General features: G+C 44.5%; 1 protein-coding gene across 12 annotated transcripts in view; it reads right to left on the bottom strand.

The window, feature by feature from the left end:
* NR2C2 (nuclear receptor subfamily 2 group C member 2) overlaps positions 1–12,182 on the bottom strand; it is a 135,308-nt gene that overhangs the window by 42,086 nt on the left and 81,040 nt on the right. For all 12 annotated transcript variants that reach the window (XR_011426807.1, XR_011426805.1, XR_002800496.2 and 9 more), the window contains 5 exons: positions 6,834–7,034; positions 4,633–4,735; positions 2,217–2,396; positions 1,093–1,240; positions 220–313 (listed from right to left, as the gene is read on the bottom strand). Coding sequence is in view for 8 of the 12 variants with exons in the window: in XM_023619920.2 (XP_023475688.1) it covers positions 220–313; positions 1,093–1,240; positions 2,217–2,396; positions 4,633–4,735; positions 6,834–7,034 (726 nt within the window). In the remaining 4 variants the exon portion in view is untranslated. The remainder of the gene's footprint in view (positions 1–219; positions 314–1,092; positions 1,241–2,216; positions 2,397–4,632; positions 4,736–6,833; positions 7,035–12,182) is intronic.

Raw genomic sequence — 12,182 nt, 5'->3', positions numbered from 1 at the left:
CTAGACTCTGACATATTATAATGACTATGACCAGCTAGCCCTGAGTTTCTGAAAAGCCATCAGCATCCCTAAAATAAATCACAGGTGGCTGTGTCACAATGAGAAGGCCACGCTTTCAATGTGGTCTCTGACGACCAGGAAGAAGGTGGGCGCACACATTTAGAGAAGCAGTCTGCACTGCAACATAAAGATGGAGAAGGCATAGGTAAAGAACATCACCTTGGAGTCCGTGGCCAGGAGAACCGTACCATCCTCACGTATCAAAGGCTGCTGGATGTTCACAAGCATCCCTGGATCAAGAAGACCTGTTTGTCTATTTAAGACATAAAGAAACCCAGAGTAGCTTCCAACATTTGATGCACAGTATGATCATGCTGCATTTCTCCATCCCTTCCACATTTGAAAAGCTGTTTGAGCAGCAGAAAAGCTCTAACTAGACTCAGTCACCGAGTGACTGAATACCCCCCTTCTCTCCGCAACGAGATTTGCACAAAGCCAGGGCTACAGCCTGAGACAGGTTGACACACAGATGCACATCATCCAGGGCTTTGACACTGACCCACTGACTATGGCCACTCCGCCGAATAAAGTTAACTTGATCTTTAGAATACCACCAAGGCATTCTCAAACTCCAGTTCTATCTATGATACATTTTGGATTTCTTGTTTTCCCTCTTTCTGTTCCTTTAAAATTAAGTTCAATAGATTACATTAAAAAGAATGCATAAATTAACTTGTGGCACTATCTGAGACCACACCTGGGATTTAAGCCCTTTGTCTATACTGCAAAGAAGCCCTAATCTTGAATTACAGAACACGGTTTACCTGTATGAATAATGTTTAAACTACAGGACATAATCTGAGCCCCTGAGATAGGAGAAATTCTGACCCATCTTAAATCAGCCATCCTCAGACCTATCCAAAGGTGTGTCTGCAGCAGCTCGAAAAAGGGTGGGATGAGCAAGACAAGGCTGAAGGTTGTGGTCGGTGGGTGGGGAGCTACAGAAGCCCCCTTTCCAAGGAAGAGCATGCCTCCTCTGATCAGCCCAAGAGGCTGACCACAGTGTTGCCCTTGGTCAAAACAGGGACTGACCTTGCTCCATCTTTATCTGCCACAAACGTGGGAGTGGCTATCAGAGGACTTCTCAGGTCCTTCCGGATATAAATTTTCTCAGTTGAAGCAGCACAATTGCTTGGTTTCTCCCGTTGTACATCAAAAGGCTTCCGTTCACTTTGTACAGCTTAAATCACAACATAAAGATTCATGTTTAGAGGAAAGATTCAAATCAATAAAAACCACATCCTTCATAGTAAAGCAAGGGGTCTTCTTTACTAAGTCTATGACTGTAGGGATGATACGCTCTAGTGCTAGATATGTCTAGCTCAATTTTCACAGTGAACTTTTCAGAGAAAGGTCCAAAGCTAAACAATGTCATGTCAAATCTAAAGGCTGGAAAAGACCTCAAGACAGTGGGTGCTGCCTGCTAAGAGACTGCAGCACGGCATTTGCATGGCCTTGTGGAAGGCGCACACTGAGCCCTCTGAGTTTCCACTTCTTGGTGCTAACAGGATGAGAAACATCCGTCTTCAAATGGGTCCCGAACAGAGAGCTTTTCAAAAGCCACATATTGTAGAGGAACCATACAAATGTCCAACTCAAGCCTGCACGGCTTTTGCCGATTGTTTAATGGGTGTCAATTTTGTATCACCCTAGCAACCTCTCCCCTCAACACTCTGATATAAGATCAGGTATAGATGCCACAAACAACTGAAGAAAATAAAGACCTTTTTAAAAGAGAGAAAGGTTGAACCCAGACCCAGTAATGTAAGTAATGTAAGGAGTTCTACTGCACGGATGAGGACCCTGTGGCTGAAGGACGCTGCATGTCTTCCCCAGGCCTCGTAGCTCCTAAGTGGCAAAGCTGGAGTTTTATTTGGTATTAGCTTTACTCCAAAGCCTCTGTTCACTCCACTCCACTGTGCTGCCTCCCCATTTATCTGGAGTCGGTTTCCACATGCCCCATGGGAACCGACCAACCCCAGCAGCGTCAGCACTGCATCATCTTATCTGATCCAGAAGGAAAACCAAAATGAGCCAGAGTGGATAATTTTTTCTTAAAGTATTTTAAAGGTAGGTACTGAAACCTTATTTAATAGATTCTCGCTCACTTTCTCCCTTCTTGTTAACTCACGTGGTTTTTTAATACTGTTACTCACATTCCATTTTCATGCCCATCTCTAAGCATTTTTTCAGCCGGCAAAACTGACAGCGGTTCCGGTGGTGTTTATTGATGATGCAGTCTTGGTTGCTCCGACAGCTATAGGTCAAATTTTTCCTTACGCTCCTTTTGAAGAAACCTTTGCAACCTTCACAACTGACAGCCCCATAATGACGGCCTGAAAGGAGAAAGAGTGCATGAGCAGTTCACCAAGAGAAGAGGTGATCTGTCACAGGCCCTGTTTTTAAGACAAGTCTTTCAAAGTGACTGGTGTGCAATGTCAGATGCTGGGAGCCATGGGACAATCACAGGCCTGGGCATCAGGCATGGCACCCAGGTCCTTCACATAATTTCAGTACAACCTTTAGGACTGTGAAGCTACTCAGCGCCTCCGTCCTGCCAAGAGCAACAGGTAGCAAACGTGCTGTTTTAGCAGACAGGGTCTCACTCCTGCATTTATTTCCTCTGTGTGAGTCATATCCTGGGCCCTAGACCTACTCTGGGGGAAGCAGAATGGTCAGAGGAAGAAGCTTGGGAACTGACTGCGTAGGCCCAAGGTGAAGGAAGGTTGCCATGTGGCTCACGTGGGTTAGGTACTCAGATCATTTTGGAAACACAGTCCTAGAAATACATTTATTAAACACAGCTCTTTTTTCTAATCTTGTTTCGTGTCTCTAACTTCTAATTACTAATGACATTAAAAAGAGCTCCCTGCCTCAGTTTACCCTTCCTAGTTCACAAACTGCTTCCACATGCGTTACATCTCATTTGTTCCCAGCTGGGACTGACCATGGATGTTTTCGTGGTTTGCTCTTATGTAACCCAATGTCTTAGCTATGTTGCTGAGAGAACACATTTCACAGGATCACTATTTACAGCAGCTATAGAGCATCTCGTTGTCCTAAGCTCTAGCATGTGCACTTGGAGGGTCTTAATTTTGTGCCTTTAAGAATAGTTGTGCTAAAATTACTGTGTAGACATCATTTTCCTTCCTTGTGGGGTAAGTCCTTATGTCCTTGGGCTCTCTGGCCCTAAGAGTGACCTCTACTGTCTGGAAACAATGGCACTGTAAGCCTGTGACAAGGCCATTCCTCTAAGAAGGGGACTGACAAATGAGGAAGGCAAGTAGATTCTGTGGCCTCTCTGTTATGTTCATGCTTCAGTCATTTGTTTAGAAGTTTGCAGAGTGCCTCTCCTTGCTGAGCAGGAAGATGGGTATATACAGATGGAGGGGGTCAGCCATGGTTCTTCATCTACCTCAAAGAGCACATTCTGGGGGGGAAGGCAAGCCTTAGACTCAATTATAAGAGAACACAACAAATGCGCAGAGAGGGCTGTACAAAAAGGCAATGAGGATAGAGGCAGCACTGACCCCTGCAGACGGGGGCAGGCGAGGGCTTCAGAGAAGAGTGGGATGGGCTGGGTTTACCAGGACAAGGGGTGGGAGCAAGGGCAGGGCATCCTGGCAAAGCAAACAGTGTCATGAGCTGGGAGGGGGACTGGAGCTTCCAACCTTTTGTAGATGCTTACCTGGAGGCTGTCTTCCTAAGAGGCTTGGTCCAGCCTCCTTTTTTTAAAAAAACCAGGACCACAAAGTGTCCAAAGTTCCTGTGAATTTAGTAATCACAGAACAAAGTGGAACCGTGCAGCCATCAAAGAACTCAGGTCTGTGCCCCTAGCATCACTAGAACTGTGCCTTTATCAAATACTTCTCCATTCCTCCCAGCCTGCCACACTTACCTTCTATGGCTCCCCAGTGTCAGCAGGCCAAAGTCTGAACTTTTGGGCCAGACATCTTCTCTAGTCTCCTTGTACCCACATCCTAACCACGGAGCTCTTCCCCAAACACACCATGGGTATGGACATTAAACTCTCTGGACCCTGGCTCCACCAGCTGGAATGCCCTTCTGCTTTATCCGACATGCACACACTCAACCTTCAAGGCTCACAGATGTGACTGCCTTTGGGGGGCCTTTCCTGACCCTGGGACTCCAGCCAAAAACGCATGTGCTCCCTCCTCCATCACAGCAGTTTATCACACTAGGTTATAGTGAGGGGATGACAGAGACACTTACAGTTAGGACGAAGGGGGAACAGACAGCAAAGCACAGTGCAAATATTAACTAGATTAAAGAAATTATTACTCCCTTACTAGCACGTAAATATTTGACACTCAACCAGTACTTACAAATCACACAAATAGTTTGACTTTTCCTTTTGATTCTAATAATCTGATAAACTGGTTTGCTTGTTTATATCAAACAAAAACAATCCCAATAAGAAAAGTGGAGTTCAAGTTTTGAAACCTGTAAACCTACAGAAAATGTTCTCTCCCCATTAACCCCGCAATCCTCTCATTTGTTTCACAACGTTGGTCCAAGATGCACAGCCAGTTAAGACCTAAGGTTACTTACCAGAGGCTTTGTCACCACAGACCACACAGTACTCTACCACCTGGGGCCGCTGGACGTCGGCCTTCCCCAGCAAACGCTCCACAGAAGCAGAGTCCGTGACGATCTAAGAATCAGGAAACAAGTAGGGTGCTGATTAAAAACCAGATTGCTAAGCAAAGTAATGTTTAACAGCAAATTCCTAATCCTGGGTTTCTAAGCAGAACTCTGGGCAGGACTGGGAAAATTCCAACCCACAACTTAATCTGATACCAAGAATGGCCCTGCTGCTCATCTGGCCTGTCCCTCCAGCAGGGGGGTTTGTCCAGGGCCAGGCACTGGTTTTCATGGATCTACTCTCCTATTTGGCTACCACAACCACCCACAATCAGGGACCATGGGGGGAATCACACACAGATCCTCTAAGAAGAAGATACTGGAGGTCTTTCCAGCTGCCTCTCTATTCCCAGGAAACAGCTTGAAAGCATACAGAGAGGTATATTTGGCAGAAAAATAATCCAGCTTTATTAATTAAATAACTAAGTCTCTCACTGAGGCAGCTGGAGTGGAAGGACTAAAATAGGTGACTTCTAAAACCTACTATTTTTCCTCCATTCGTAGGTGACTTTCTGGCAACCAAACAGTGCTACTCAACTGGAAGAATACCGTAACTGATATCAATATGAGAAAGTAAAAAATAGCTGTTATTAAATAAAGTACCAAACATGAGCCTTAAAATGACTCATGTATCGAGGGAAAATATACAGAAATCATTATGTAAAATGACGTTTTGTAAAACGTTTAACAAAATCAACAGCCATCCTTTCTCCAACGAGGAGCAGTCCAAGTAAGCAGGGAGGAACTCTGATCTCTGAGGATCAGAACGTGCTCTGGGGAAGGAAAGACGAGCAGCACTGACTAACTGCACTATGAGTGGCTCAAAAGTACAGTTCTGAACACAGCTCTGTCACAAGAAAAAAAATGCCTTCCTTCCTTAATTTTCTCCATAGTAGAAAGTCCCTCACGACACAGATTCTTAGCAGCATTTTTCACAGTAGCCAAAAGGCAGAAGCAACCTAAGCGTCCATCAACAGATGAATGGATAAACCAAGTATGGTCTCTATAAACAGTGGAATATTATTCAGTCTTAAAAAGGAGGGAAACAGTGCCACATGCTACTACATGGATGAACTTGAGGATATTACATTTAGTGAAATAGGCCAGTCACAAAAGGACAAATACCATGTGATTCACTTATATGAGGTACCTAGAAAAGTCAAAGTCACAGAGACAGAAAGTAGAATGGTGCTTGCTGGGGCTGCAGGGTGAGAGGAAATGGGCAGTTAGTGTTCAATGGGCACAGAGTTTCAGTTTGGGAAGATGAAAAAGTTCTGCAGAGGGATGCTGGTGGTAGTTGCACAACAATGTGAATATACTAAATGCCTCTGAACTGGACTCCTAAAAAATACTAAGATGGTAAGTTTTATGTTATATTTTACCACACATTTTTAAAAACTTAAAAATTAAAAACAAAACAAAAACATGGATTTCAACTTGACCCTCACTAAATGTGCTCCATGCTTGGCCACTGGCCTCAAGTCTCTGTTCCTCTAAGTGTTGGGCTTGGAAATTCAGTGCTTCCCAATAACCCTCCTTTCCTTCAAACCTTTTCTTTTCTTCCTGTACCCACCCCTGACCCCATCCCACCCTGCCAGCGTAGGGAGAACCAGGGCAAAGGGAGAGATAAGAACTGACAGGAACTATAGGCAGCATTTCACAGGAGCAAGTAAGGACAGTATGAGGAGCTGAACTGGGCCTGAGCATCTGGACAAGGCCAAGGTAAGAGTTAGAAACAAGGTGGTCCTCATCTGGCTGTGGTCAGCCCTAGGTGATGTCCCTAACATATGGGCCAAGGGCTGCCACCATGTGGCCTTTGTTAAGAAAAATCTCCAGCGGCCTCAGTGCCAGCTTGCCCATGCCAGTCTCCTGTGGGCCCCTGATTCTATCTGGTTTAACTTTCACCCCATCTGAGCACTGCAGTTGGCCACCTTCAGACCCTGCCACTCACTTGCTGGTTTTTAACTTTAGCCAAAGGAGCAATCTGCCATGTTTGCAGTTGCCCAAAGGACCTTCAGGGATAGATTTGACCTCCAAGGCAGAGGTAAGAGTCAGGAACAACTTCAGTAGCAGAAGCGCTGAAACAAATGCCTGTCTCCAGGCCTTACCTGGATCCTGCCAGGGACAAGGTTGTCCGAGGTGGTGAATATGAGCTGTTTGGCACTGGAGGTCTCCGGGGAAGCCAGGATCACCTTCCCAGTTCCAGCTCCATCTGGGCTGGTGAGGAGGAACTGCTGCTTGGGGGATCCAGAGGCGTCCACTGCGGTAACTATCTGGATCTTCTGTCCTGTCTGCTGGTCTGTCACAATCTACAAGACACAACATGGAGGCTGCTCTCACGGAGCATTGTGCGACCCGTGCACTTGCAGGTGGTGCTCAAAGCGGTGACTGCCCAATGCCGTCCTGGAGTCAATGCTGGTCCAAGATGAAGTTTCACCAGTCCGTGGTGAAATGAGAAAAATAAAACACAACAGTGAACTTTTCAGACACCAAATTTCGTAACGCTACTTTTATTCTAGGATGACATATTTCCTACTATTTTTAGAATTAAAATGCCCTTTCTTTTATGAAATGAAGACAATAATAAATAATAGATGATAGGTTTAACTTAAAAAAACAATATCCTTGCCCTGGCATGATAAAAAATGTGGGCAAAAACTAACTTTTTTGAAATGCTACTGATCAACAAAATTCAAAAACCTGGGAATGAGTGCTTTAAAGTAGGGCTATTTCCAAAGGAAGGGCCTGTAAATCATCTTGCCTGGGGTGACAGAATACAGGGAGTCCCCTGCTGACATATACTTCACAACTCCCACTCCCTGACTCAGAGGTCTTTAAGGATAGAGACAATACCTGATTTAGGGCTGTATCCCCAGGGCCAGCAGAGGGCTGGGCACATGAAGAGCTAAGTTTGATAGAAGACTGCAGAATGCATTGAAGGCCGTGGGTACTGACTGTGGAGAGGTCCTGACTCTGATTCCTCCAGGGGCTCCAACCTTTTGGGAGCTACAGCTGTCAGAGCCTACCTCTTCCTAGATTCCCTGCCTTACTGCATGAGCCACAATTAAAATCTCTTATTCTCACTCATGAAATTCTCTGAAGCTGTTCTAGTCCCTGTCCTACCTCTCTTCCAGGCCAAGTACCCAGCTTAGAGCACTGTCTATCTTCTCTCTAAGGACACTAGCAGGGGCCTCTGGTGCAAACAGACTCTCGGGGCTGTTGTGGCTAGGCCTTGTGCAAGAGGAGATGTGTTTTGTCTCTGCTGGAACTCAGTTCCCTATAGTATATTTAGGGGCAGGTCTGGCATCCGTGCCACCTCTTGATAGATGCTGCTTTGTGACATGGAATTCCAAGGTTCAGACAGCAAACTCACACAGAGTTTAACACAACAGCTTTGCCAACTGTCCAATACAGAAAACCAGACAATACTGGTTGGCTCAAAAGAAAATGACATAGTCAAGAAAAGATTCAATCACTTAACACATACCATGTTTACTGAGCGTCTACTATGTGTCCAGCACTGTTCTGGTCCTAGGGATAGGGGTTTGAGCACAACAAAGGTCCTACTGCATGGAGCTAACTTAGTGGGGGAAACAGACCATGAACACCAATATTACAGAATACCAGTCAGTAGTAAGTGTCAAGGAGAAAACTAAAAAGCAGGGTAAACAAACAGAGCATCACATGGGGAAGGAGGCAGGAGGGCAACTTGAGGAAGAAAGACCTCTCTGAGGGAGTGAAGTTGAGCAAAGACCTGAAAGAAGCAAGAGAGGAAATCGTGCAAAGATGTGGCAAAGTGTGCTGCAAGGTGAGGGCACAGCAAACGCAAGAACAGAAAGAGCAGCAGACGGGGACAGAAGATACAAGAACAAATCTTTAGCTAATGACTAAGCACGAATCCCAGTAAATCATCATTTCCAACTGAAGGGTCAAAGATCTTTAAGGATGAAGAACAGATTTGCAGAGAAGAAAAGGAAGTGCCTTTCATTGTTACAACCTGTGGCGCACCCAGAGTCCCCTGGAACAGAAAAACACGAGATAGAAAACCTTGTAAAAAGGATTCTCTTTTTAAAAACTTTCCTACTCAAGGCTCAGCTGAAAGACTGTAGACACACTGCTTGATACACACTTCTTTCAGTTGCCACAGAAGGGACTCCAGCCTCAGGAGGTAATAAGCAAAATGGCCTTCGAAAGGCCCTCATAACCTTGAGATCTGAGTCAAATGTTTGACTTCCTTTTCATGTGTATCAATTCTTATTTCCTTCCTAAACTCTTTTCCCTGTTAAATGAAATAGTCATGTGATTGAGAGGGGTCTTCAATGACCAACTACAACCAAGGCACAGCTAGTAAGTCCTTGGCCCTCAGCGTGTTCAGAGATGATGTGTGCTGCACCTGAGCACACACAGTAATTGCCACGTCACTTCCTTTTATGTTATTCCCTATTCCACTTGGTTGAGGCATGGCAGGTATGGGACGGGGGCAGGGGATGGGAGGTAGGAGTGACTGGGTCTAGACAGGGATAGCTGCTCTTGGTAGCTATATATAACATATCCCAAAGCCCAGATTATTCTTTTCTTTCTTTGCCCAAAGATTTAGGCTCACACAAGTTCAACGAATTAGTTACAAACATTTCTTTTTGTCTGCCTTTCCCTCCCAAGATATCTCCATTTTCCCTTTACAGAGATCGCTTCCACAAAAAAACTAAAAGGTAAGCAGAAAAAAAGAATCCCCCAAATACTCCATTGGAACCCCAGGGTGACCATCAAGCAAACAAAGAACTTGCTAGCAGACACCATCAGGTAGACTCCTGTTAAATGAGACCGAAATATCAAATCGAGACGATGTATCCAGACGCATGAACACTGAAGTCTCCTGTGGAGGAGTCCTGTAGGTAGAATGTTTCTCCCTCAAGAAAGATGGTTAAGTCCTAACCCCTAGGACCTGTGATGTGACCTTATTTGGAAATAGAGCCTTTGCAGATGTAATTAAGTTAAGATGAGGCCATACTGGATTAGGGTGGGCCCTAAAGCCAGACTGGTGCCCATATAAGGCCATGTGACAACAGAGGCAGAGATTGGAGGATACAGCCACAAGCAAGGAAGGCCAAGAATTGCTGACAACTACAGAAGCTAGGAAGGGGCAAGGAAGGATGCTTCCCTAGAAGTTACGAGACAACGTGGCCCTGCCAACACCTAACACCTTGAGTTTGGGTTTCTGGCCTCCAGGACTATTAGAGAATAAATTTCTGTTGTTTTAAGCCACTAAGTTTGTGGCACTTTTTATGGCAGCCGTAGGAAACTAACACAAGAGGCAAACTGATTTCTTTACTTGGAACAAAGTCATACTCCCTGCTTGTAAACAATAATAAATTGGGGGGAGGGTACTAATATAAGCGATGTCTTATTTTCCCTGTGACTTTTAAGGCCCTCTATAGCCTGGCTACACAGTGAGTACTCTATAATGCTTGTTTTGAAAAGGTGCATTTGTTCCAATGTGATTGATATATTAGGGTATAATTTGAGCAAAATGTGACTCTTGTGCTTATACATGATTTCTTCCATAGAAACACTATGTAAACACAAAATGATGCCCAGGTAAAGTGAGCTGGGTGGGAATATCTAGCTCACGGCACTTGGTGTCACAGCTTTGCCTCTGATTTCAGATCACCCTCTGTGCACCACTCCCAATAAGTGACGAGCTGCAATCCTCCACCCTACCCCACAAGCAAGCTTCAGGTCTCTTTCAAGGTAAAGTACCATATTTATTGTAGTCATTAAGTATTTCTTAACCATTGAACATATGGAGACTGAAGTTCTTATTAAATTCACATCCATTTTTTAATGCGTCACTGACAGTTTTTGAATCTTGTACCACTAACCCCATTTTTTCCCATAAGCCCTGTGGTTTTCATTGTGTAAGTCTGTATAGTGTCGGAATTTTTTGGAACGTATATGTCACATTATAGCAGAGCTAATTGTACTCTACTTTCCCAAGGTCCCTCTCTAAGTTCTACCCAAAAGGCAGACCTGGATGTGACCTGGCACAGTGCCATTCCCCTCCATGTTACTCATTCTCTACTCTAGCCAGGCTGGGTTCATCATTTCTGTTGTGAAGAAGAGCCTGTAAACAAACAACCGGAGGGCAAAACAACCTGAGGGCAAAAACCAGCCATTGGATAATTTTTGTTTGATTTCCCAAAGCTTAAAATTTTTAAAAACTGGTTACCAACATCTAAAAATAGAATCTTATTTCCTACAAAAATCAGATTTACAGTTCTCTTGACAAACTGGAAGCTCTGGCCATTCTGGGCCTAAGTTTCCCTATGGCATGGGCTGGCTAGGTGTGGCTGCCCCTTTAGATGGAGCACAGACTATCTGGTTCACCCCAGTCCCCACTGTACCCACCTCCTCATTGCCACCTGGTCCTGTAAACACCTGTGTTTGTGATCCTGACATAGGGCTTTGCAGCTAGCATCGTGAATGGAATGTTTGCTCTCCTGCTTCCCAAAGGTGTCAATATGGAACAGTTATATGAGCTTTCTGAGCCTCTGTTTACATTATCTATAAAAAGGGATTACTAGGAAAGTGAAACGATATGATGTGTGTGAAAGCACCTGGTACACTGCCCAGAATGTTAACAGGACCTTGAAAAAAGTATTTCCTCCCTCTAAGCTCTCACATACTTCTCTCCTCACTTGGGAAGTCTTATATCCTTTTTATCTCGTCAAATCTCTCCCACTGAGAAAATCAGGACTTTCTACTATGGCTCACTCACTCACTCCTCAAATACTTACTCTGTGCCAGGAGCTTTGCTAGATTACAGGCATTATGGAGATGGTTCCTGCTCTCATGAAGCTTTTAGTTTAGTGGAAAAGACTGGCAAAAAAACCCCAAGTAAACAGACCAATCAGTAAACAATTTAACTTTATGATACACGTCATGAGGGAAAACATCAGGTCGGGGTAAGAGGGAATAATACAGGTACCAACTTTAGAAAGAGAGGTCAGGGAAGGCCTTGGTGACGAGGTAGCATTTAAAACAAGGTTCAAGGCTGAGGAGAAGGGAGCCACATAAAGGTTTAGGGAAAAGTGCGTTCTAAGCAACGGGAAATGTTCTGGCACACGGAAAGCCCTAAGAGGAAGGAACTTTTAAACTGATCTCAGGCCCACAGAAGAGTGGCCTAGGAGCCTAGAGAGGGAGGTAGGCTGGCCCTGCTGGGAGTCTGGATTTCATTCCGAGTGGCTCTAAGGGAGCCATGCAAGAGGTTTTTCCCTCCAAAACCAGGTCTTCAGGTTTCTTATACCATTTTATACCTACCTTATACTATTATATATATATAATAATGTATAATATATACTACATACATATATATTTTTTATATATATAAAATTTGACAGGTCAGGGTATACTAGAGCATTAACAAAGGATAAGAGCAGCGGTGATTAAATTAAAAATAT

This window comes from Equus caballus, chromosome 16 (genome assembly GCF_041296265.1).
Source record: "Equus caballus isolate H_3958 breed thoroughbred chromosome 16, TB-T2T, whole genome shotgun sequence".
Taxonomy (NCBI): domain Eukaryota; kingdom Metazoa; phylum Chordata; class Mammalia; order Perissodactyla; family Equidae; genus Equus; species Equus caballus.
This window is presented reverse-complemented; position numbering and strand designations above follow the sequence as displayed.